General features: G+C 35.4%; 1 protein-coding gene across 2 annotated transcripts in view; it reads left to right on the top strand.

Moving 5' to 3' along the window:
- The window catches only part of NTN4 (netrin 4), a 145,674-nt gene that overhangs the window by 106,811 nt on the left and 15,783 nt on the right, over window positions 1–23,080 (top strand). For both annotated transcript variants that reach the window (XM_052000987.1, XM_052000986.1), the window contains exon 6: window positions 22,090–22,303. In XM_052000987.1, coding sequence (XP_051856947.1) covers window positions 22,090–22,303 — 214 coding nt within the window. The remainder of the gene's footprint in view (window positions 1–22,089; window positions 22,304–23,080) is intronic.

Raw genomic sequence — 23,080 nt, 5'->3', positions numbered from 1 at the left:
TGAAGGTCGATATAGTATCTGAGCAGGATCAGTATTAGGATAGCAACTTATATTTAGACCCTTGAATTTCTGTTAACAATGTTTTCCAAAAGCCTAAAAAGCTTTGAAACATTTAACGAGAAAATCATGAAAACATGAACATGAAAAACATGAAATCATATTAAACAAATTCAAGTCAATAAAGAAGTCAGATAGGACTTGGATATTTAAAAGAGGATTGGGAAATTTTCTTCAAGCAAGAAAGTTTTGTCCCCATTTTCCTCAGGCCTCTTCACTAATCATTCTGATCTACTTCTTAACATCACTGAGAAATATAAAGAGAAGAGTTTTGAGCTCCTAGCTCCTGATTGTTTTTTAGATACTTCTACTAATCTTAAAGGCAACTATTTGGGACAGCTAGTGGATAAATGCCAGAAGTGGAGTCAGGGAGACTTGAATTCCAATCTGACCTCAGCCACTTATTAGCTATGTGATCTTGGGCAAGTCACTTAATCCTGTTTACCTCAGTTTCTCATCTGTAAAATAAGTGGGAGAAGGAAGGGACAAACCACTCCAGAATGTCTGCCAGGAAAAAGCTTAGGCCGTTCAGTATTTCTCTACTAGTCTACATAGTACGCTATTAAGTACACCAGCATATTGGGAACTAACAACTTTTTAGATTTATTCTTTTCAAGTGAAGTTATAAAATATAATGGAGATATAAATCCCTCCACTACTGACCTGGCTTCATAGCAAAGAATCAGGCACTTGCACTTAGCATTCCTAAAGTGGGACTATAAAGTAGAAACATGGACACCCCAGGACTGTGTAACTTTATCTTAGCAACTTCATTCCCAGATCTCTATACCCAGCATCTCTGGAGAATTAGACTGAATTGATAGAAAAATTTTTAGAGAAAATATCAGCATCATTTAAAAAAGATTACATATTAATGATCATCCATAGTTTAGTCCCGTCTCGGAATTCACTATAGAGTTACAGTAAACCATAGGAGATTGCTAAAAATCTGGCTAGCTGTCTGAGTAGTCTTGGCAGGAGGTAGATTTATGCAGATAATATGATTAGTGGATATTTTTTCTGACAGTCTGGTAGATATAAACATTAAGAAACAATTATATCAATTCTTTTCTATCTCTTCAAAATTCCTGGCCTTTGCTCTCTGTTTTTCTCCAGGAAAAAAAATTGTATCCTTACTAGAAATTCTAAAATGTAGGATTCAAATATAACTCAAAATACATAGCTAAATATTTCAATGTGGGGGAACTCCCTCTCATTTACAACATGTGGATTTGTGACATATAAATAACACAACGTAAATTGTTATGAGACAAGAATTGCCTCATCCAAATAAAACACAAGATACCACGTGCATTGACAAATGTCTCTATTAGTCATTTTAGTACCATCTAGTTACAACATTTACTTACTTGCATAATATAAAATTAAACTGATGTATGTAAGTCAGTGTGTCATTGTTTTAAAAATCATTTAGCAACTCTTTTCCCCTCCGTGCAGAAGTGTGTGGGGGGGGTAGGTATGGATATACTGCCAAGTACCATTGAGTAATCAGCAAGCATCTAAGCACCTACTTGTGCCACATGATGAAGATGCAAATATAAATATTGAATGTGGATTGGTTTTGTTGAACTATTTTTCCTTTTCCCTTTTTTAAAATCTTTGTTAAAATAGAGATGAAAAGAGAGAGGATTTTATTTGAAAACAAAAGACATGGACTGATTTCTGTCTTTGACTTCCCCATCACTTAGTACAATCCCTGGCAAAGAATAGATGCTTGATAAGTATTTGTTAATTAGTGATATTCTTTTCAGGTAGGTTGAAGAAGCTTATTTAATACTTAAGGGTTAGTGTATATTTGATATATTCTTTTCAGGTAAGTTGAAGAAGCTTATTTAACACTTAAGAGTTAATGTATAATCGATTTATTATTAAACAAGGAGAAAATATTAAATAGCTATATTTTTTCTTTAAGAGAAAGGCATCATTGCCTTAAGGGATTTATAAACTGGCATTGCTATTGGATTTCTATAGCAGAGCATATGATTCCCTTAAAGAGAATTTGACCATGTCAATACATTTTCCAAACTGTAAAGATTTTAGGATAAAGAAAAAATTTTGTTTAATATTTGGGTCTTTATGTTTGTATAATAAAGGATCCTACAGTGATGGGATAGTATATAGGCTAATCTGTTATTTCTATAATGACAGCATCTATTTCTATGATGACACCTTATTGATGTTATTGAGGAAATAAATAAGCATGTGGCCTAGGAAGACTAGTATACTTAATTTATCTAGATTTCTAAAAAACCTTTTAGAAGGTTATACTCTATAGGCTATTTTTTTTAATGCCATAGGATTGGGGGAAATATTTTGCCATGAGTAGGAATATAAATGGGCACTTACTCTAGGTGAAAATATATTTACTGAGCAATCTCCCAGAATTCAATTTTGAAAATATTATTTTTTCATAAAATCTTAAAATTGGAAAGACCTTAGAGATCATCTAATTCAAATTTCCCAGTAATAGGTAAGCTTCACATTTTTCTGTTTTGCAATACGTCAAATATTTGTTGATTACAATACTTTTTAGGTTTCTTCCTCTTTCTTATGGCAATTGATTTATGTCAATTAGCCATCTATATATAATTAGTATTATGTCATGTCTACTATCCATCACCCATTTTTCATTATCAATTACTTATTTGATTCAGGATTGATTCACTTGAATTGTGTGCAATATCCTTTTCTCATTTTTCAAGCTTTTTACAAATTCTGATTTTTGTGTGACAAGTCAGTGGGCTAAATGTACACAGAGTGAATCTGAAATGAGGTGGAGAATGAGGATATTGATAGCTAGTATTTATATAGCATTTACTATGTACCAGGCACTATGCCAAGCACTTTACAAATACTATCTCATTTGATCCTTAGAACAACCCTTTAAGATAGCTGCTATTATCATATCCATTTTTCAATTGAGGAAACTGAGGCAGAGATTAAGTGATTTACCCAAAATCAAACAGCTACTAAGTATCTGAAGCACATTTGAATTTGTCTTCCTGATCCAGGCCCAGTATTCTACTCACTAGGCCAAATAAGCTACCTCTGTTGATATGAGTTGACTCTGTAATGACATCATTTGATCATGTCTTTTAGAATACAATCAGTTTCACTTTTGTGGCACTCTATCAAGATTCTTTTCTTGAAGAAAATGTTCATGATATAAATTTCTGAGGCTTCTTTCTGACTGACTTATACTTTCCATTATAATTCTTATCTGATTTCCCTTTTCCTATCTTTGCACTGAAGTCACTGCACTTGAAAGTATGTGTTAATTTTACTTAGAGTATTTCATTTGTTTTATTTTTTATTGTATACTTTGCAGCTATTACCATACTGGTCTTCTTGCAAAATACTTTCCATGAGAACTGTAAGATAACTAAGTATCCCATAAAATAATGTTTCTTATTACCTTTGGGCATACAACAAAATCAAGTAGACCAGCTTTTTTATTTGCTTCTCCAGTGAGTCCCTTTTGAGCCATCTATTCATTTTGCTACAGTTTCCTTCTTTTATGAGAATATCATGATTATTACAATGATTTAGTTCCTCTAACAAGATGACCAATTGTGGATCATTGTCTCTAACATTTAGAATATTAGCAGCCAAATTTATAGACAAACTAAAAACTATGATTCATGGCATTTTTGCCTTCCTTTTATGCTACAGTACTACCATCTCCAGAAATGGAAGTCATTCCCACAGGGTCCTTTTGTAAGGTTTCTTCATTTCACAAGTTGCCCTAGCCAGAGAATTCATCACCAAATAGCCAGAGGTAATGAGCCTTTCCATGCTGAACCAGGCTGGTCCTCAGAAAAGAGATTGATCTAGCTTCTTATTTGAACCACACTTCCCTTACATTAAACTGAAGTCTCCTTTTTTTGCACTTTTAATCCATTGCTCTTCATTCTGCTCTCTAAGACTAAGAACAAGTTAAATCTGTCTTAAATATGACCATCCATCAAATATTTGAAGATTGCATTATGTCCTCCTAAGTCTTCTTTCTCCAAGCTAAATATTCCTATTTCAGAAAGCAGATCTCAAAGTTTTCAATCATTGTGATTGTCCCACTCTGGATACTTATCATCTTATTAATTCCTTGCCTAAAACATGGCGCCCAAAGCCAAACATAGTACTCCAGAGATGATCTAGCTGAATAGAGCAGAATCTCCACATTCCTGGTCTCTTAATGCAACCCAAGATTGCATTCACATTTTTAGATCTTTTAAAGATAAATTAATGTCTAACTATGCTATTTTCATCTTGTCCTTGTGAAATTGATTTTTTGAAATCAAAATCCATCCCTTTTAAATTTTCTTTTTTTTTTTTTTAGCTTAATCTTCCAGTCTATTGAGGTAACAATCTTTCTACTTCAGATCACATACAAATTTGTCAAGCATTCTAAGTCTTTGATAAAATGTTTAACAGCATAGGAACAAATACCTGCGGCCTCCTTCAAAACCCTTAATGGCAGCTGTTTGAATATAGTCTTCAACCAGTTTAGAATCTATCTGTTGTCAGTCAATCAATAGATATATATTAAACACTTGTTTAAATGCCAGGTACTGTTTTCAGCAGGAATCCCAGACAATCCTAGGCAATCCCAACCCTCGGAGAGCTCACAGTCTAGTGAGGAAGACGGCATGCGAACAATTATGAACAAAGAAGCTACATGCAGGATCCATTGGAAAGAATTTCCAAATTTTCTTCAAAAACAATTATATCTTTTAACATATAATCAGAAGATACTTAGGAATCTCTGTGGGCCTCAGGTATTAAATTCGATGTACACTTGTCATTCAGCAAATCCTTTTATAAAGGCTATTCTTTGTAATTATTCTACTAGAATCTAAGAGAGGTACAGAGATAAATACACAATTTCATAAAATTCATAAGATTTAGAGTTGGGGAAAAACCCAAAATTTAAAAATTTATTCCAAAGAAAGTATATTAGTGGTTTTTTTTGGTTGTTGTTGTTTTTTTGCTGAGACAATTGGAGTTAAGTGACTTGCCCAGGATCACACAGCTAGGAAGTGTTAAGTGTCTGCGGCCAAATTTGAACTCAGGTCCTCCTGACTTCGGGGCTTTATCCATGTGAACTTTCTTTAAAATACATAAAAGAGCAAAAAGAATTTCTGGAGAGGACAGAGACCATCAGGGAACTATTGGTACTATGAGATGAAATTGAATATACATTTTTAAAATCTATAATAAATCCACCATTTTATGTATAAATCTCATTTTCTGGCTCTTTGTATATGGAAATATTTGCGTTTGTTGATATCATAATGTAATGGGTATGCCCAGGAAGAACGGAGGAAGGCCCTCCTGGATATTTCTTCTATTTCCTTAATGACATATGAGATTACTTTGTCAAAGTTAACCTTTGTTGATCTTAGTTCCTTTTTAACTACCCTTGGGTCGAGTTCCTTCTGCCAACAAAAAGCACTCAGGTTTTCAAGAGAATAAAATAAATCTCTTTTGTGATGAGCCCTGAATTTCCAAGATTCTATTCAACTGAAGAAATCATTTGAGGTTATTAGACTCAAGTCCATTTCCTAGACTTTCTCAGACGAAGTAAGGGCAAGTTTTGGTTTGATCTTCCACATAATAGCTCTGCCCCTTACTATTTGTTGAACCCAGGACATAAGTCTAAGGATCCCTTAGTTTTAGAAATTTTATTAAGGAACTCTCCCATTTTTTTAAAAAAAATTTTACTTTTCCAAATACATGCAAAAATAGTTTTCATCATTCACCTTTCCAAAACCTTGTATTTAATTTTTTCTTTTTCTTCCTCCATGATAGCAAGTAATCCAATATAGGTTAAATATGTGCAGTTCTTCTAAATATAATTTCCATATTCATCATGCTGCACAAGAAAAATCAGATCAAAAGAGAAAAAGTATGAGGAAGAAAAAAAGCAAGCAAATAAACAACAACAAGGTGAAAATACTATGCTTTGATCCACATTCAGTCTTCGTAGTTCTCTCTCTGGATGCCTTCTTTATCCCAAATCTACTAGAATTGGCCATAATCACTTCATTGCTGAAAAGAGCCAAATCCGTCATAGCTGATCCTCTTATAATCTTTTTGTAGATGTATACAATGTTCTCTTGGTTCTGCTTACTTCAGTCATCATCAGTTCATTTAAGTCTTTTCAGGACTCTCAAATCAATCTGCTCGTCATTTCTTAAAGGACAATAATATTCCATAACTTATTCAGCCATTCTCCAATTGATGGGCATCTACTGAGTTTCCAATTTCTGGCCACTACAAACAGGGCTGCCACAACATTTTTGCCCATGTGGGTCCTTTTCTCTCTTTTATGATTTTTTTTGGCCTACAGACCCTACAGTAGAGTTACTGCTGGATCAAAGGATATGCTCAGTTTTTTATAGGAACTCCTCCATTTTTCCCACCACTTCTGATCCATTGTTGCCAGTTTGCATTATGCATTTTCCCAGGTTGCCTCAATCACTCCTAGTTCTTCCACCATTGCTTCTATCCACTGTCTCTGGGGCCATTTTGTTCCCTAGAAAGGCCTGTTTTTTTCCCAGCTATTTCTTGCCTCTCTTTTAATTGCAAAGTCCAAGTCTATAGACTAGTTGTATCAACTAGTGCTGAAACCCAAGGTAAGAGAAGTCCACTCTTTACAAACAGAAATAATCAAGGCCAGACCAAAGGTCTTATTCATGGTAAACTTTTGAACCAAGACAAGAGGATCATAAATCCTTCAGGGGACAAAAGAGGGATCTGGTTGTCCCCACAAGACTCCCCCAAGAAACACCCTTCGCTTTCTCCTCCTACAAATTACACTGGGATATCACTGTTAGTGGTCGTATGTACCGCCAACACACAATTGTACAGTGCTTCTCTGGACTCATCCTTCGGAGGATCAGTCTCGACACTGCCAATGAACTACAGCAAAGCATTGGTGATTCCCCCTGGGCCTTCACAAATCACAGCTCCTACAGTACAATTTTAAAGTGTCTATACTAGTTTTCATATCAAAAAAATCAAAAACGCATCCCAGACAAATCCCTTTCCCCCATAAATGTAACCTGGGATCCAGAACTGCCAGGAAACAGTCCCTATCCATCTTTCCTTCCCTCCGTGCTCTCTCTTAAAATACAAATTTAAGGGTATAATGCATATAAACTAAGTAGGAATCAATCAGTCATCCTTTATGTGCTATTCAAGGGCCAAAGGAAACTGCCCCTAGGCCCTCCTAAATTTACATCTTATCAAGGAGATAATTTTATTAAGGATTTAGTTCTTGAAGGAAACTTAAGAACAAATTAGTCTCCTTCTTGACCCACCCATTAAAACAGGTCTTTAAGTAGAAAATATAGAGTATCCCCCATCTCTATTGTATTTTAATGTTCCTCATGAGCAGAGGTTGCCTCTGATCTATTTTTGTTTTGCCGTTACCTATGAGAGTATCTTACACACAGTTGGGATTTGATCAGTGTTTATCTAATTAAATTTAAATCATAGTTTTGTGAAATCCAAAATAGTTTCACTTCCTACAGAGCACAGAGGAAGCTTTGTTATGTATTAGTAGCAACTGTGAATGATTACAATACAGAATCAACATGAAGTAACTGTTTATAAAAGTCAGTTTTTAAAACGAATAAGTGACTTGGCAGAGTTGGTTAGGGACGTTTGACCTTAATTTGAGAGGGAAAAAAACTCTAGAAAATCAAAGTTGGAGAAGGAAAAAAATAAAGAGACAGAAAGAATGTAAAAACCAGAAGGACCAAGCCTCTCAATTGACATGGTACATCTGTAAAGCAAAGAAGATATAGAATGAAAATGTTTCTTTCAAAGTAAAATTATAATAAAATGTTTCATCACATGATATAACATCCTTCTAGTGTGAAAATGCCCTCCATTCTCACCTTCACTTTTCAACATCCCTGGTTTTCTACAAAGAGTAACTAAGTTGCACCTCACATGGAAAATTTTCTAATTTCCTCCAGATTCTAGTACTCTCCAATTTAAAAACAAAGAAAGAAAACCCACTTTTGTATAAGTTGAATGTATATTCATACATGAATGTTCTATCTTTCCTTGTCTAATCTATATAATCCCTTGAGGACAGGGACTGTTTAATTTTTGTCTTTCTATCCCTAAACCTATCAGAGAACCTGGCATATGGTAGATTTTTCATAAATAAATTTGATCATTCAATAAAGTTAAATTCCTGTTAATAAGAATTAAGTTAATATGAAAAGGCGAAATTAATCAGAAAAAATACCTGAGGAATAAGATCTTCAAAAAAAAAGTCAAGGGAAAAAACTTTTTAGCAGCATTACATACTATCAGTTAAACAATAAATCAATTATGATTTTGGAATGAAACAATCTGATTGTTAAAATGTTCTTGAGTGGGACATGATTCTCTCCTGTAATCCCTGTTAAAAGGGAGACTCCGGCTGATGGATTGATTAAAATCAGGAGTTTTGAGCTGCAGCAGCCTAAGTGATCAGGGGTCCTAACTAAGTATGCTTCCAAGATGATGAGCTCCCAGGAGCAGAGGGGTAAGCAAACCCCTGTCAGACCTATCAAAAATGGAGCAAGTCAGAGTAGCTGTCCTACTCAGTTAGCAGGATCAGTCCACGAGTAACCATTGCACTTTAAATCTTAGTGAAATACAAAGACCTAGTTTCAAGAAAACAAAACAAAACAAAAAACTCTTGATGACTAAGAGAAAAACACTATTAAATGAGAAAACACATTCCTTTAAATCCAGTTTTTTTTTTTTTTAATTCAGGATCAGGGAATGCTTGCACTTGGATAGAAAAAAAATACATCTTTATTTTATCTAATTTTTTATTTCCTTCATAACTCTATATATTTGATTTTCTGCATTTTAAAACATTATTCTGAGAGGATTCTATGACACACATACACACAAAGATTAAGAATCTCTGCTTTAAAACCTGAAGAAAGGAGGAAATCAAGAAAGGAGGAATCAAAGGGAGATATAGCCAACTAGAGAGAGATCACAATAGAGCAACAAAAATATTAGAGTATGGTGAAACACCTACCATACAATAAAGTAACTACACATATCAGAAAATATAAGCATGGGGGAATAGGAAAGACTAATTTATTTAGTGTAGACAAAGGGTTATTTAAATAAAGTATAGTTTGATGAAAATAAAGAAAATTTAAGCAGAATTCTAAGTGAAGATTTAATGCTAGGGAAATATGTTTATAGATAGGAACTCATTCAGAGTTCTAAAGGTGATCTTTATTCCTAAGACTACTTAATAAAATCAGACTCTGTAAAGCTGTTGTGAGAAACAATCTTACAGTAGGAAAAAATAGTGCTGGAGGATACCTTTTCTTTTGGCTAGTTCAAGACTATTGCTATATAAATTTAGTGTATAGAATGTATATGTCATAAAACATTTAAATGTGATTCCTGAGTCACTGTGACTTTCTGAAAGACTAGAGAGCAGGAGAACTTGACTTTGAATTATAGCAGTTAAAAATAGCATGAAGGGGATAGCTAAGGAACATTTTGGAATAGAAATCATGATACTAGAGTCAGCATGACTTCCTCAAGAACAGGTCATATGTGCCTAATTTTATTTTGGGGTTTGGGTTGTTTGTTTTTGTTTTTTACCAGGTAACTAAACTGTTAGACCTAGAGATGCTATAGATAAGCATAGGTTAAAAGAAAGTATTTGATAAAGTCTGCCAAGCTATTCTTATGAAAAATTTTAAGTGACAGAATTAGGTGGATTCAGAGCCTATTGACTGAACTCAAAGAGTCTCCCAACTCTTGGCAAAATGCTCTTTCCATTCCACTAAGTCACCTACTAAATCATCTCTTTGAAAGGATGAACAGCAGAATCCAGCAAAAGATCTCAAACACCCAGAAATGCTACGTAAACATTTTATAGACCTGACCTGAAAAATAAAATCCTGATGCATGAGCTGTGATGGGCCACGTTACCAAACTCATAAAAATGAAATGAAGGGACAGATTTTTTCCAGAAACTTTCTAATATCAGGAGTCAGTCTATAGCATGCATCCAAAAGGCTCAAAGATGGACACCTTGTTGTATTGGTTTTTTTAAATGGACATTTACAGTAGTAAACTGTGAACATAAAGCTGTATTTGCACTGCCTAAGAGCCTATTAAATGAATTCAGGAAAGAACTGTATTGGTTCAGTTTCAAATAAATAAGCAAGAGAAACATGAATGTCTAAGTAGTATTTTCATTTCAGAACAAAGGGGGTGAATTTTTGTGTTTGTTTACCTGACTAGCAGAAATATAAATATTTAGATATCTGTTCAAATCTTTTGTATTAAGACCCAGGTGAAAGGACCCATATCCTGCAAATAAATAAGTTAACATCTCTGTGGAATTTAGTCACTCTGGGAAATGTAGTATATAACTCTTCTGAAGATTTTTGTTTCTGTTCCATATTTTCTCCTTTCATCTCTCTCACTCATTGAAAGAAATGTGATATCTATTATATGTATATGAAATCGTACTGAATATATTTCTACATTGGTCATATTGCCGTCCCCCACCTAAAAAAAATCAAGAAAAAGTGTGCTTGGATCTTCATTCAGAATTCTCAGATCTCTATCAGAGGAGGATAGCATTTTCCTTCATGAGACCTTAGGAATTGTTGTGGATCATTGTATTGATTAGGATTGATGCAGATCATTATCTTTAACATATTGTTGCTACTATGTACATTGTTCTCCTGATTCTGTGCACTTCATTTTGCATCAGTTAATATAAGTCTTTCCAGGTTTTTTCTAAAATCATCCCCCTCATCATTTCTTGTATCACAATAGTATTCCATCACAATTGTATACCACAATTTGTCCAGCCATTCTCCAATTAATAAGCATCCAGTTCTTTGCCACCACAAAAAATAACTCCTTTTCCTTTTGTTCTTTGATCTCTTAATGGTAATAAACCTAGTAGTATTGCTATGTCAAAAGTTTTGTACGGTTTTTTAGTCTTTTGGGCACAGATCCAAATTTTTCATAATATGAAATCTACCAGCAGTGTATTAATATCCCAATTTTTCTACATCCTCTCCAATATTTGTCATCTTTCTTTTCTGTCTTCTTAACCAATCTAGTGGGTGTAAGATGGTACCTGAGAGTTATTTTAATTTGCATTTCTTTAAATATTAATAATTTAAATATTTTTTAATATCAATACTGGTAGCTTTGATTTCTTCTTTAAAAAACTGGCTGTTCATATCTTTTTACCATTTATCAAAGTGAGAATGGCTAATATTTGTATACATTTTGGGCATTTCCTTAATATATTTGAGAAATAAGTCCTTTATCAGAGAAACTCACTTTAAAATTTTTCCCAGTTTCCAGCTTTCCTTCTAATTTTATCTGCATTGGTTTTATTTATATAAAACCTTTTCAATTTCATGTAATCAAAAGTTTTCATTTTATCTCCCATGATCCTTCTTGCTTCTTATCTAATCATGAACTCTTCCCATATCTAAATCTAATAAGGAATGTTTCCTATGCTTCCTTAATCTGATATATCACCCTTTATGTCTACATAATGTACACATTTTGAATTTTTTTTTTTGCCTAGTTGCTGCCAGACTACTTTCCCCTTTTCCTAGCAGTTTTTGTCAGAGTTTTTGACCCAGTAGTTGGGATCTTTGTTTTTAATCAAATACTAGGTTATTGTACTCATTTGTTCCTGCATGTTGTTTATCTAATCTATTCCTTTTACCAACCACTCTATTTATTATCCAGTGCCAAATTGTTTCAAAAATTACCATAATATCTATTCTTGTGTGTCCTGGTAGGTACACTTCCTAATATTTTATACTGTCTGCAGTTATTTTAAATGGAATTTCCCTTTATATCTCTTCTTGATGGATTTTGTTGCTAATACAGAAATGCTGATGATTTGTATGGGTTTATTTTATATCTTACAACTTTGCTAAAGTTGTTAATTATTTCAATTAATGTTTTGATTGATTTACTAGGGTTCTCTTAAGTATATCATCATATCAAGTGCAAAAAAGTAATAATTTTGTTTCCTTTTTATCTATATTCTTTCAATTTCTTTTTTCTTGTCATTACTATAGGTAGCATTTCTAGTACAATATTGAATAATAAGGGTTAAAATGAACATCATTGCTTCACTTCTAATCTTATTAGGAAGGTTTTTACTTTATTATCATTACAGATAATGTTTACTCTGGGTTTGGCAGAGGGGAAGAAGGGTTCTTTTAAAATTTTTTATAATAGCTTTTTATTTTTTTACCTTTGTAAAACCTTGTGTTTCATATTTTTCTCCCTCTCTCCCCACCTCCCCCTTCCCCCAGACAGCAAGTAATCCAATATAGGTTAAACATGTGCAGTTCTTCTAAATATGTTTCCACATTTATCATGCTGCACAAGAAAAATCAGATAAAAAGGGAAAAAAAGAAAGAAAGAAAACAAGAAAGCATACAGCAACAACAAAAAAGTGAAAATACAATTTTGTGATCCACACTCCATCTCCATAGTTCTCTCTGGATGCAGATGGCTCTCTCCATCACAAGTCTATTAGAATTGGCCTGAATCACCTCATTGTTGAAAAGAGCCCCGTCCATCACAGTTGATCATCACATAATCTTGATGCTGTGTATAATTTCCTTTTGGTTTTACTTCACTTTTGCTCTTGGTTTTTTGATAAATACTACTTATCATTGTATGAAAAACTCCATTGGTTTCTATGCTTTCCAGTGTTTTTAATGGGAATCGATATTTTTTGTTAAAAGCTTTTCTGTAATTATTGATACAATCATATGATTTTTATGGTTTTTGTAATCATAATCCCTTTCTTTCTAACTGTTCTAACGATGATAGTGTTCTTAAAGGTTACATGTAAGTTTCATCCTCCTGTATGGTAATGTAAACAGTTAAATAGTAAATCTCTTAAGATTTCTCAGTGATATTTGCTTTTCTGTCTTCTTGTGAGTCTTGTATTTGAAGGTCAAATTTTCTATTTAGGTTTGAGCTTTTCATTAGGAATGTTTGAAAATTCTCAATTTCATTAATTACTACTATAGGTTTATATTCAGTTTTGCTGGATATGTGATCTGTGGTTGTAATCCTAACTTCTTTGCTTTCTACTGTAAGCCCTTTACCTCTTTATAATGGGGGAGGTAGAATTCATGTGAGCCTGTCTTTTCTGTCCTGCTTTTATAGCTCAGAAAGGTGGTTTTTGATGCTTTCAATGGGGTGTGATCTATGAAAAGATCTGGTCCCTACCCTCCTGGTTTTTACTCCATCCTGGGATTGATACCCTCAACTGAGTAATCAACAACAGAACTGCCAAATCACACCTGTTCCTATGCCCAATTTTAGTACAGGGGCCTTTGAAGAACTTTTTTTTAACTAGGTGTTTGGTCCCCTTATCCTTTCTGAGTACTGTTCTCCCACAACTCACAGCCGGTGCTGTTCCCCCTACCCTACGCACTCTATCCAGCTCCCTACTTCAGTATCCACAGACCCTCTCTTTCTATTCTCCTATGCAGCCCTTAGATGGAAAAATTATTCACTGTGACTTTTTCTTAGCTTTCCTGCTCAGGATTCTATTTGGAGTTTTCTGTGGCCATTTTATAGGAATGATTTTGAGGGAGGATTGGCAGTTGTGACCTTGGACTGTACCATTTTGACTCTCTAAAGATGTTACTAAATCTTTCAACAAGTAAAATCATTAAAATCTAGCTCATATTGAACTTACATTGACCTGTGAGATTTTATTTAGTGTACTTTAATAATTCCATATCACTCTTTCTGGTATTATTAAAATCCATCATCTTTAAAAAGAATATACAAATAATATTATCAAAGCACTCATATACAAATAATATTATCAAAGCACTCACAAAATGGTTCTCCTTAAAGATTTTTAAATGACTGTATTTGTTGGAATGAGATTTATTTTTCAGTTTTTTTTCTTATTTTGTTTAGTGGTTCTTTCACTTTGGAAAATAGTTGATAGTGGAAAGAAAGGAGACAACAGAACCAAAAAAGGTAGTGAACTTTATTTTCTTTTCCAAATATTTAGTTTCACACCTACTATTATAATAACATTTCATGTTATCCTCTTTTTGCTACATTTCCTGGGCAGACAGCTGAGTATCTTTCAAAATGCATTTGCTATTAGAAATTCTCCAACATTGTAGGGCCTTGGCCTTTTCAGGAGAAAACAATGTTGGGAGTCTGGGAGGCGGCTCTGCTAAAAGAGAAGCTATTGGGCAGTGGTGAAAGAACTTGAAAAGCAGTTTCTTTCCCAGCTGAAGTCCTTGAACTTTTAGTTCCATATTTAGAAAAGCTAAATCAGGAGTGTTTCTCTGTTTGGGGGTTGGGTTTTTTGTTGGTTTCTTTTCATTACTAACTTTTACTAAAAGAACAATCACATGTGAAGGAGCCATGAAGGAAGGGCTGGAGATCCAGGCAATTTTCAGGGATAAGATCCCAAGGCCATCAAGTCATACAGTCCCTCCATCCTTCTCTCTGGGACATCATAGATTACACTCAAGGCACACAGACTCCTGAGTTCTAAGGAAGATTCTCTCTTTACGACAAGGGGCTTTAGAACCCTATTGAAATGACGTTGTCTATTAACTTTTCCATTGTGGGTTTTAGAGGATCACTGGGAGAGTGGATGGTACCATTTTTTGGCCTCTTCCTTCTAACTTTGAATCATCACAGAATCTTACTCTGGTGTCTCATCCTGCCATGGAGGGGATCCTGGGTCCTCAAAGGCTATGGGACTAGTGTAGTCTCATTTGACTAGTTTCTATCACTGAGACCTTGAGCATCGACTTAGCCACAGAATGTCTACTTTCTGAGGACCAGCCTAGCTTAATGTAGTAGACTGGCCACTTGTCGTAACTCACAAAACAAAGGAAAATACAAATACACTTTTAGCCCTCTATGGCTCCCTTATGGTAGAAGAGGGGTAAAGAGTGCTAAAAATCATACATTTCTTAATCATTCTACAAATATTAGCTTGCACACTGGTATTCTAAATGTTAAATCCTATGTCCAGTAGTAAGTGGGCCTAGGAGTACTGAAGAAACTAAAAGGGACCAATGTTGGCATTTTCACTAAAAATAAAGCACTTCAGAGAGGCAAATCATAGAGTTGGCTTTATGATGTGTCTAAAGACAACAATAAATATCATATTATAAGGTAGTCATCTAATATTTTTGTGCCCATAATGTAAAAAGACTATCATGAAGCCAAATGTTGATTATGGTGCTGAGACTGAGGAGGTAGAGAAATCCTGTGGAAAAATTCAATTAGACTCTCCAATTTAAATCAACGTATTTTGCTGTGGTGTCTTCAAAGAAAAGATGTACATAGAAAATAATGTAAAAAAAAATTGGAAAACATGCTTCAGAACTAAGAAATGAGAGAGGTTAAAGGCTTGTTAGAATGTACAAAAGCTTGTGGCCATATATGATATACACTTTTTTCAAGTAAAAAGTCAGGAAACACTAGATGTGGTAAACGACAGATAAAATCACAAAAAATGAAATTAGTGACCACTAACTTACCAATGTGAGATGGCTTTATGACTCTAGTCAGACTATCAAGTATTTAGAACAAGAATTAAAATTAATATCAGTTAGGAAACATCATGATGCAGGGAAAGGATATTAGAATTACCCAGTTATGTCACTTCCTACTAGTGTGACCTTGATCTAGCTAGTCATTTAATCTCTCTAGGATTCAACTTCCTTATTTGTAAAATGAAGATGCCAAATGAGACAATCGGCAAAGTTCCTTCCCGCTCTAAAGCTATGATCTTGTAATCCTAGAAGAAAGACTAAAAAAGAAAAGAAAACATGGTCTTTAATTGAGGTAATCACAACTTGACCTATTGCTACTGATGCCAAAAATACTAAATCAATTTTAAAAACATGTCAAAACAGACTATCATTTCCTAAGGAAGTTTAATCAAAATAAATTAAAAACAAAGAGGTTTTTTTAAAAAAATAAACAAACCTAGAAACCACTTTGGCCAACAAACACATTATCTTCTTGCTGGTCAGAAAAAAATATGATAGCAAAGTATAATATCTATTTAGAATACAATCTTATTTGCAAAATCTTAGAGAAGAATATTGTGAAAAATTATGAATAATTTCAACTCATAAGATAGTGAGGAAGCAAGGAAGGGGAAAAAAACAAACCATAAAGAGAACTTGGCAAGAAATAGAAAAAAGCCATTTCATTCTAGGTGTTAGGTTTATTTCAGGATGAAACTGGAAAGAGAATAACACAAAAGAGAAACATGAGAAAGACCTGGAAAGATTTTTTTTCATTGTTCCTTTTACAATCATTATCACACTTGGGCTCCGAACATACTAGTTTTAAATGAGCTTCTGTAGGAAGTCAAAGTGATTCTTAAGTAAACAAGAATGGGCAGAGCCACTGAACTTGACCTAAGTTCAGTTTTTAGTTCACTAAATTAAAGAAATTTATAAATTTTTTAGTAATATAAAAATTCCTTTGAAAAGAGTCTCATGCGGACTTACATGAACTGATGCTGAGTGAAATGAGCAGAACCAGGAGATCATTATATACCTCAACAATGATACTGTTTGAGGATGTATTCTGATGGAAGTGGACCTCTTTGATAAAGAGAGCCTTAATTGAGCAAAGATGGACAGAAGCAGCTACACCCAGAGAAAGAACACTGGAAATGAATATAAACTGCTTGCATTTATGTTTTTCCTCCCGGATTATTTATACCTTCTGAATTCAATTCTCCCTGTGCAATAAGAAAACTGTTTGGTTCTGCACACATATATTGTATCTAGGATATACTGCAACCCATTCAACATGTAAAGGACTCTTGCCATCTGGGGGAAGGGGTGGAGGGAGGGAGGGGAAAAATCGGAACAGAAATGAATGCAAGGGATAATGCTGTAAAAAATTACCCTGGCATGCGTTCTATCAATAAAAAATTATTAAAAAAAAAAAAAAGAAAAGAAAAGAGTCTCGTGCGAATTTAGCTATTATGTAAGTAAATTTGAACTGTTGTATTAAATTTTCTTAAAAAAACTTACAAAATATACTTGGGCAGTTAAGATGGTACAAACATTTTCAGAAACATTTTCTTTTTTAAAATGTGGTTGCAGTTTGGACAACCCAGGGAAAATGTTTTGGAAAAAAATGTGCGCATTCCTTTTATGAGCAATTTGCCATTGTAGACATGGCCACACAGCTTTCTTTTCAATATGTCAGGCTGCCACTTGAGACACCATGCTGTTTTTTAAGGACATCTCACCACAGCTGTGTAAACGAAAATAAAATAAAATGAACAAGAGCTACGATGTTTAAAAGCTAATTCTGGCTTCTCTATTGGTTTTTAATGTCAAACAACGATAAAGTCAAAACTGCCGTCAGAGATTTATGCTATTTGAATTGGACTTTTTCTAGTAAGGTTCACGAGTCGTATTTATCCTTTTAGTATTTTTGGCAGTTAGTGGAAAACGAAGTGCCGTACCACAGCTCAAGGTTAGTAGACAGTGGGAAATAAAGATTGGAAAAGTGTCACTGAGAGTCAGCCGCTATCCCAACACTGAGCCCGAAGAAAATAAGACATTTAGTTGTATGTGTGTCAGATGTGAACTGCTTTGCAAACTTCAGAGTTTAGGTATGCAAGGCAAGCCTCAGTGTGCTGGGCTGGGAAAGTATGCCCTGAAAGATATTGGAGCCTTCTGCCTCCAGCTAGCTTTGCATAGTTTCTGGCTGGTATTTTTATCTTGTAATTATGCAAAAAGTCATATCGATTTGGAGGACTGAGAGGTCTGCTGGCATAGATGATGGAATCACATTCCCTTCTGAATTAAGTGGTTATTCCTAAAATGAGTAATAGACCTTTAAAAAAAGACACAGTCCATGAGGTCAAATATTATAAATGCTCCCAGCATTCAATCAGTCCTCAAGATAGAAAAAGATGCTGCACTCAATGTGTTCTTATACTTAGAGAGCTTGAGAGTTCTACCTTCAAGTTAAGCCTTGTATTTGTGGCCCTTCCTCTAAAATAGTCCCACATTTCAGAGCTTTTATGGTAATCAATCACCTGAATCCTGGTTCTTTCTTTTTTTTTATGACTTCTAAGTTATGGTGATGTCATGATTTGAACCAGAATATTTCATTTAATGTCATCTTCTATGCTAATCAGATCATTTGCTGATAAATTCTTGTTTTAGAGTCCAATCTTCCTTCATTTCATTGTGAAAAAGTTAGGGGAAACTGATAGTGCCGGCATAACATGATCAAAGATTATATAATAAAACCCAATTCTAGAAAATCGTGTAAGGAACCAAATTCTAAAAATAACAAATGGCTATAAACAGAATGTGTGTTTGGAAAATGAAGGTGATGTAAAAACAAAAGATATCTGCATTTCTTCAAGATCTTTCCATGGAGATGTTGTTGAACTTTGCCTTTTGAGTAGGAGATGTTCTAACTACTCAAAAGGCAAAGTTCAACAACAGTGAATCAGTGATCATTTATTGAGCACCTTCTATGCACCTAGTGATACAAAAAGGAGGAACAATCCCTACCCTAAAACCTTAATACATCTAATTCACCTTAAAAGAGTACTAATAGTCAGATTAAAGATTAAACCTTTTTTTTTTTTTCCTGGCTGATGTTATAGATTTAAAACACCTTCTTGTCTTTGAGAAACATGTAACAGCCTGAAGCATTCTACTACTTTTTACAATTGTTTAGGTTAAATGGAATTCATTACCTTTCAAAAAGAATATATTCATTTAGGATCAGTGATTCATTTAGATGTTGTATGGACTATCAGTCAACTATTATATGTTCAATTTGAATAAATCATAAGACCAAGCTATTTTAATTAATCATGACCAAAAAAAAAAATAATTAGATGATCATTTCTATGATACATACTTTAGGTTCAGATTCCTGTGACCAAAAAAAAAAATCTAAGTCATAAACCTTCAAAATTGTCAGTATCATTATTTGTATAAATCACCAAGCATTAATTAAGTGCTTCTTATGTGACAGCCACTGTCCTGTTGAGGCTTTGGGGAATATAATACACTGAAAGACAGGCAAAATAAGGTACCTTCCCTCAGGGATTTCATATCCTAATTTAGGAGAAAACATGTAAACAACTATATATTCCACTACATTGCTTTCTGTATTCCAAATATATATATTCAAGATATATAATGAGTAAATTGGAGGTAATTTCAAAGGGAACTCACTAGCATTAAGTGGGACTAAAAAAAGACTTCATGCATGCAGGTGAGGCTTTTAAAAAAAGATTTAAATAATTGTATAAATAGGTATGCCTATATTGGATTTAACATATATTTTTACCATGTTTAATATATATTGGATTACATGCCATCTAGGGGAGGGGATAGGCAGAAGGGGGAAAAATTGGAACATGAGGTTTTTCAGGAGTCAATGTTGAAAAAATTATCCTTACATATATTTTGAATATTAAAAAAAAACTTTAATAAAAAATAATAATAGCCAAAAAAAAGACTTTAAAAGCCAATTTGGGGAGAATGGAAATAGAGCATTTCAGACATAGGAGACTGACCGTGAAAATAGACTGAGTTAGGAAGATGGAGTATCTTGTGCAAAGGCAAGAAGGGGGGCAGAGTTACTGAATTGTATAGTATGTGGTGTAAAGTGAGAAGAGACTGGAAGGGCAAGAAGGGATCAGGAAGGGAAGGGCTTTAAAAGCCAAATAGTCTTGAAAGAAGAGAGAGAAGGCATTCTCTTCGAATTGAAAGAAGAGAGAGAAGTGAAGCCCACAAGTGCTGCACACTGTCAGAGTTTCTGACTTTTTTAGTGTATTGATTAGTCATACTGATTTTTTCTTCTTTTTCTTTTTTTTCTTTTTTTTTGGTAAATAATTATCTTTCTTTTGTAACTAATATTTGTTATATAAAACATATAACTCTTTGGGAAAGGGAAGAACACTGGGGGAAACTGGTGTAAAAAAAATACATCAATGAAAACTTACTTTAAAATGGAAACCAAAGCAAACAGAATTTTATGTTCAATCCTGAGATAATAGGGAGGAGCTATTATAGTTTCATTATTGGGGAAAGGTGGGGGAGGCAAAGGTGGGGTGACATGTTCAAAACTGCACTTTAGGAAGATCCCTTTGGCAGCTGATTTCTTGCCTTAATGCCTACAAGGATTGCTGGCATTGTCACTGGATTCCATTTAAGTTACCTCTGAGCACATTCTGAAGGAGGGAGGTGAATCTGAGCAAATGGAAGAATGAGAAACCTCAGTTTAAATGGCCCAGTATGACCCCTTCCTTGGAGCGTCTATTCTTGCGTTTCATTAATTCTGTCAGGTTAATGTCAACATAACAACCATCTCTTTTTCCTCCCTCTGGAAGGTGAGAGGGTGAAGAAATGTAGCCATGGCTCCGAGGCTCTCTCCCTTTCACCTCTTCGTGGGTCTTCTCCTTAGATGGAACTTCCATATATGGAAGAACACAAGAATTTTATCCATCCCTGACATGGAAGAGTCTAAGACAGAGATGGCCCTTAGCATGTATGGAGGGAGAACAAGTCTACTCATTCTGGGAGCATGTCCAAGGAACACACCTGCCAGAAAGGGCGCAGGCCTGGGGCTGCTTTATACTATGGTTTTGTTGCAGTGCAAAGGTCCAGACTATTAAATAAAACCTAACATTTAAAAAGCAAAATGCTGTTGACATAAGGCTGGAGGGAGAAGCCCCTGGCCTGAACCTGGAAATTCTCAGGATAAATTAGGGAGCCTCTCAACCTTCCCTCTCAGATTCAGACCAATCTAACCACAAAATAAAGAAAGAAACTAGAGAGGTTCATAGGATCCTAAAAAACCTAGATATGATAGCTCTCTGGAGAAAATTGAACAGGGAAAAAAAGGAATACACCTTTATCTCGGCAGTACATGGCACCTACACAAAAACTGACCATAATATATGCCCATATATTAGGGCATAAAAACTTCACAATCAAATGCTGAAAAAAACTCAGAAATGGTAAATGCTTCCTTTTCAGACCACAATGCAATAAAAATTATATTCAATAAAGATCCAGGGAAAGATAGACTAAAAACCAAGAAATTAAATAATCTAATTCTAAAGAACAAGTGGGTCAAACAACAAATCATTGAAGCAATCCATAATTTCATCCAATAAAATGGCAATAATGAGACAAAGTTGTTCTTAGGGGAAATTTTTTATCTCAATTTAGGGAGCCTCTAACTACCCTCAGTAGGATACTTTGAGTCTAAGGCAAGTTCTAGGCCAATGAACTCTTGAACAGGAATGTGAGCTTTGAAGTTCATCCAGAGATCCAAAATATTTTGGTGAAGGACATTCTGGATTACAGTGAGGTCTGTGTCCTTAATGGCACTTGTTTATGAGCTAGAAGCCCCATGAAATTCACAGAACTGACAATCCACTTGATTCCTTTGACCTCTAAGATGGCCCAAATCCAAAGATCATCCTGGTTTCTCTTCCCAAAATCAGGCCAGGGATTTTGAGAAGATTCAGAGGTAAATGGTCACCTAATCTAATCCAATGGCTGGGATGCTCTTGTCATAAAATATATCAAAGATATGAGGTGATACTCAGGTTGGCAGTTACCCTAAAACATGACAAAGCTATTTCTGCTAAGACACTGCTATATTCAGTTCTTCATTTCTGTGAATACGAAGAGCATTCAAAAAATTAGATAACGCAACGACCCATTCTATTTTGTTGGTTTTCTTGATTAGAGTTTGGTTTGGTTTGGGGGGTTGGGTGAGTTTGTTGGTGCTGGTGGTTTTGTAGCTGCAGCAGAAGTCAGTTTGCCTTCCCTGGGCACATCTTAGCCAACACGAGACTTTGTGGGTGTGCTGACTGACGAGGGGAATGTCGGTTTACATCCATAAGCAGCTAATTTAAGGTTGAAGGTATTTTGTGTGTTGGTTCTCTTGCAGTGTGCTCCTGTCACCCCACCGGGTCAGCTGTCCTTCCCTTGCGCTCAGCACCCTTCTGTGACCCGAGCAATGGGGACTGCCCCTGCAAACCTGGCGTGGCAGGCCCGCACTGTGACAAGTGCATGGTAGGATACTGGGGTTTTGGAGAGTACGGCTGCCGACCGTGCGACTGCGCCGGAAGTTGTGACCCTCTCACAGGGGACTGCATCAGCAGGTGAGCAGACAGCATCCTGTCTCCTCTTATTTCTTTTGGATATCTACAAAGCTACTAATAATTTAAAAGCTGTTCCATGAGTGGAAGTGGTTTAGAAGGGGTCTAGCTTATAGCTAGGTGTCCTATAAAAGAATTCTTGCAGGTCTTCAGGAAAGTGCAAGACTCTGGGAATCACATTCTCCCCATTTTGTTGTAAGGTGAATGATTTCTCTTATCAACAGCTCCTGAACTCTAAGAGAAGAGGTTCTCTGTGAAGTTTCTAAAATGTGGAAATCATGGTGTCAGCTTTGGGTCTCAGCCCAAGGGCTGAGGGGATGCTTTCTCCCAGGGGCTGAGGGGATGCTTTCTCCCAAGGGCTGAGGGGATGCTTTCTCCCAAAGGCTGAAGGGATGCTTTCTCCCAGGGGCTGAGGGGATGCTTTCTCCCAAGGGCTGAGGGGATGCTTTCTCCTTTCTCCCAAGGGCTGAGGGGATGCTTTCTCCTTTCTCCCAAGGGCTGAGGGGATGCTTTCTCCCAGGGGCTGAGGGGATGCTTTCTCCCAGGGGCTGAGGGGATGCTTTCTCCCAGGGGCTGAGGGGATGCTTTCTCCCAAGGGCTGAGGGGATGCTTTCTCCTTTCTCCCAGGGGCTGAGGGGATGCTTTCTCCCAGGGGCTGAGGGGATGCTTTCTCCCAGGGGCTGAGGGGATGCTTTCTCCCAGGGGCTGAGGGGATGCTTTCTCCCAAGGGCTGAGGGGATGCTTTCTCCCAAGGGCTGAGGGGATGCTTTCTCCCAAGGG

The sequence above is a fragment of the Antechinus flavipes genome, chromosome 5 (assembly GCF_016432865.1).
Source record: "Antechinus flavipes isolate AdamAnt ecotype Samford, QLD, Australia chromosome 5, AdamAnt_v2, whole genome shotgun sequence".
Lineage (NCBI taxonomy): Eukaryota > Metazoa > Chordata > Mammalia > Dasyuromorphia > Dasyuridae > Antechinus > Antechinus flavipes.
Note: the sequence above shows the minus strand (reverse complement) of the source record. Positions and strands in the feature narration are given on the sequence as shown.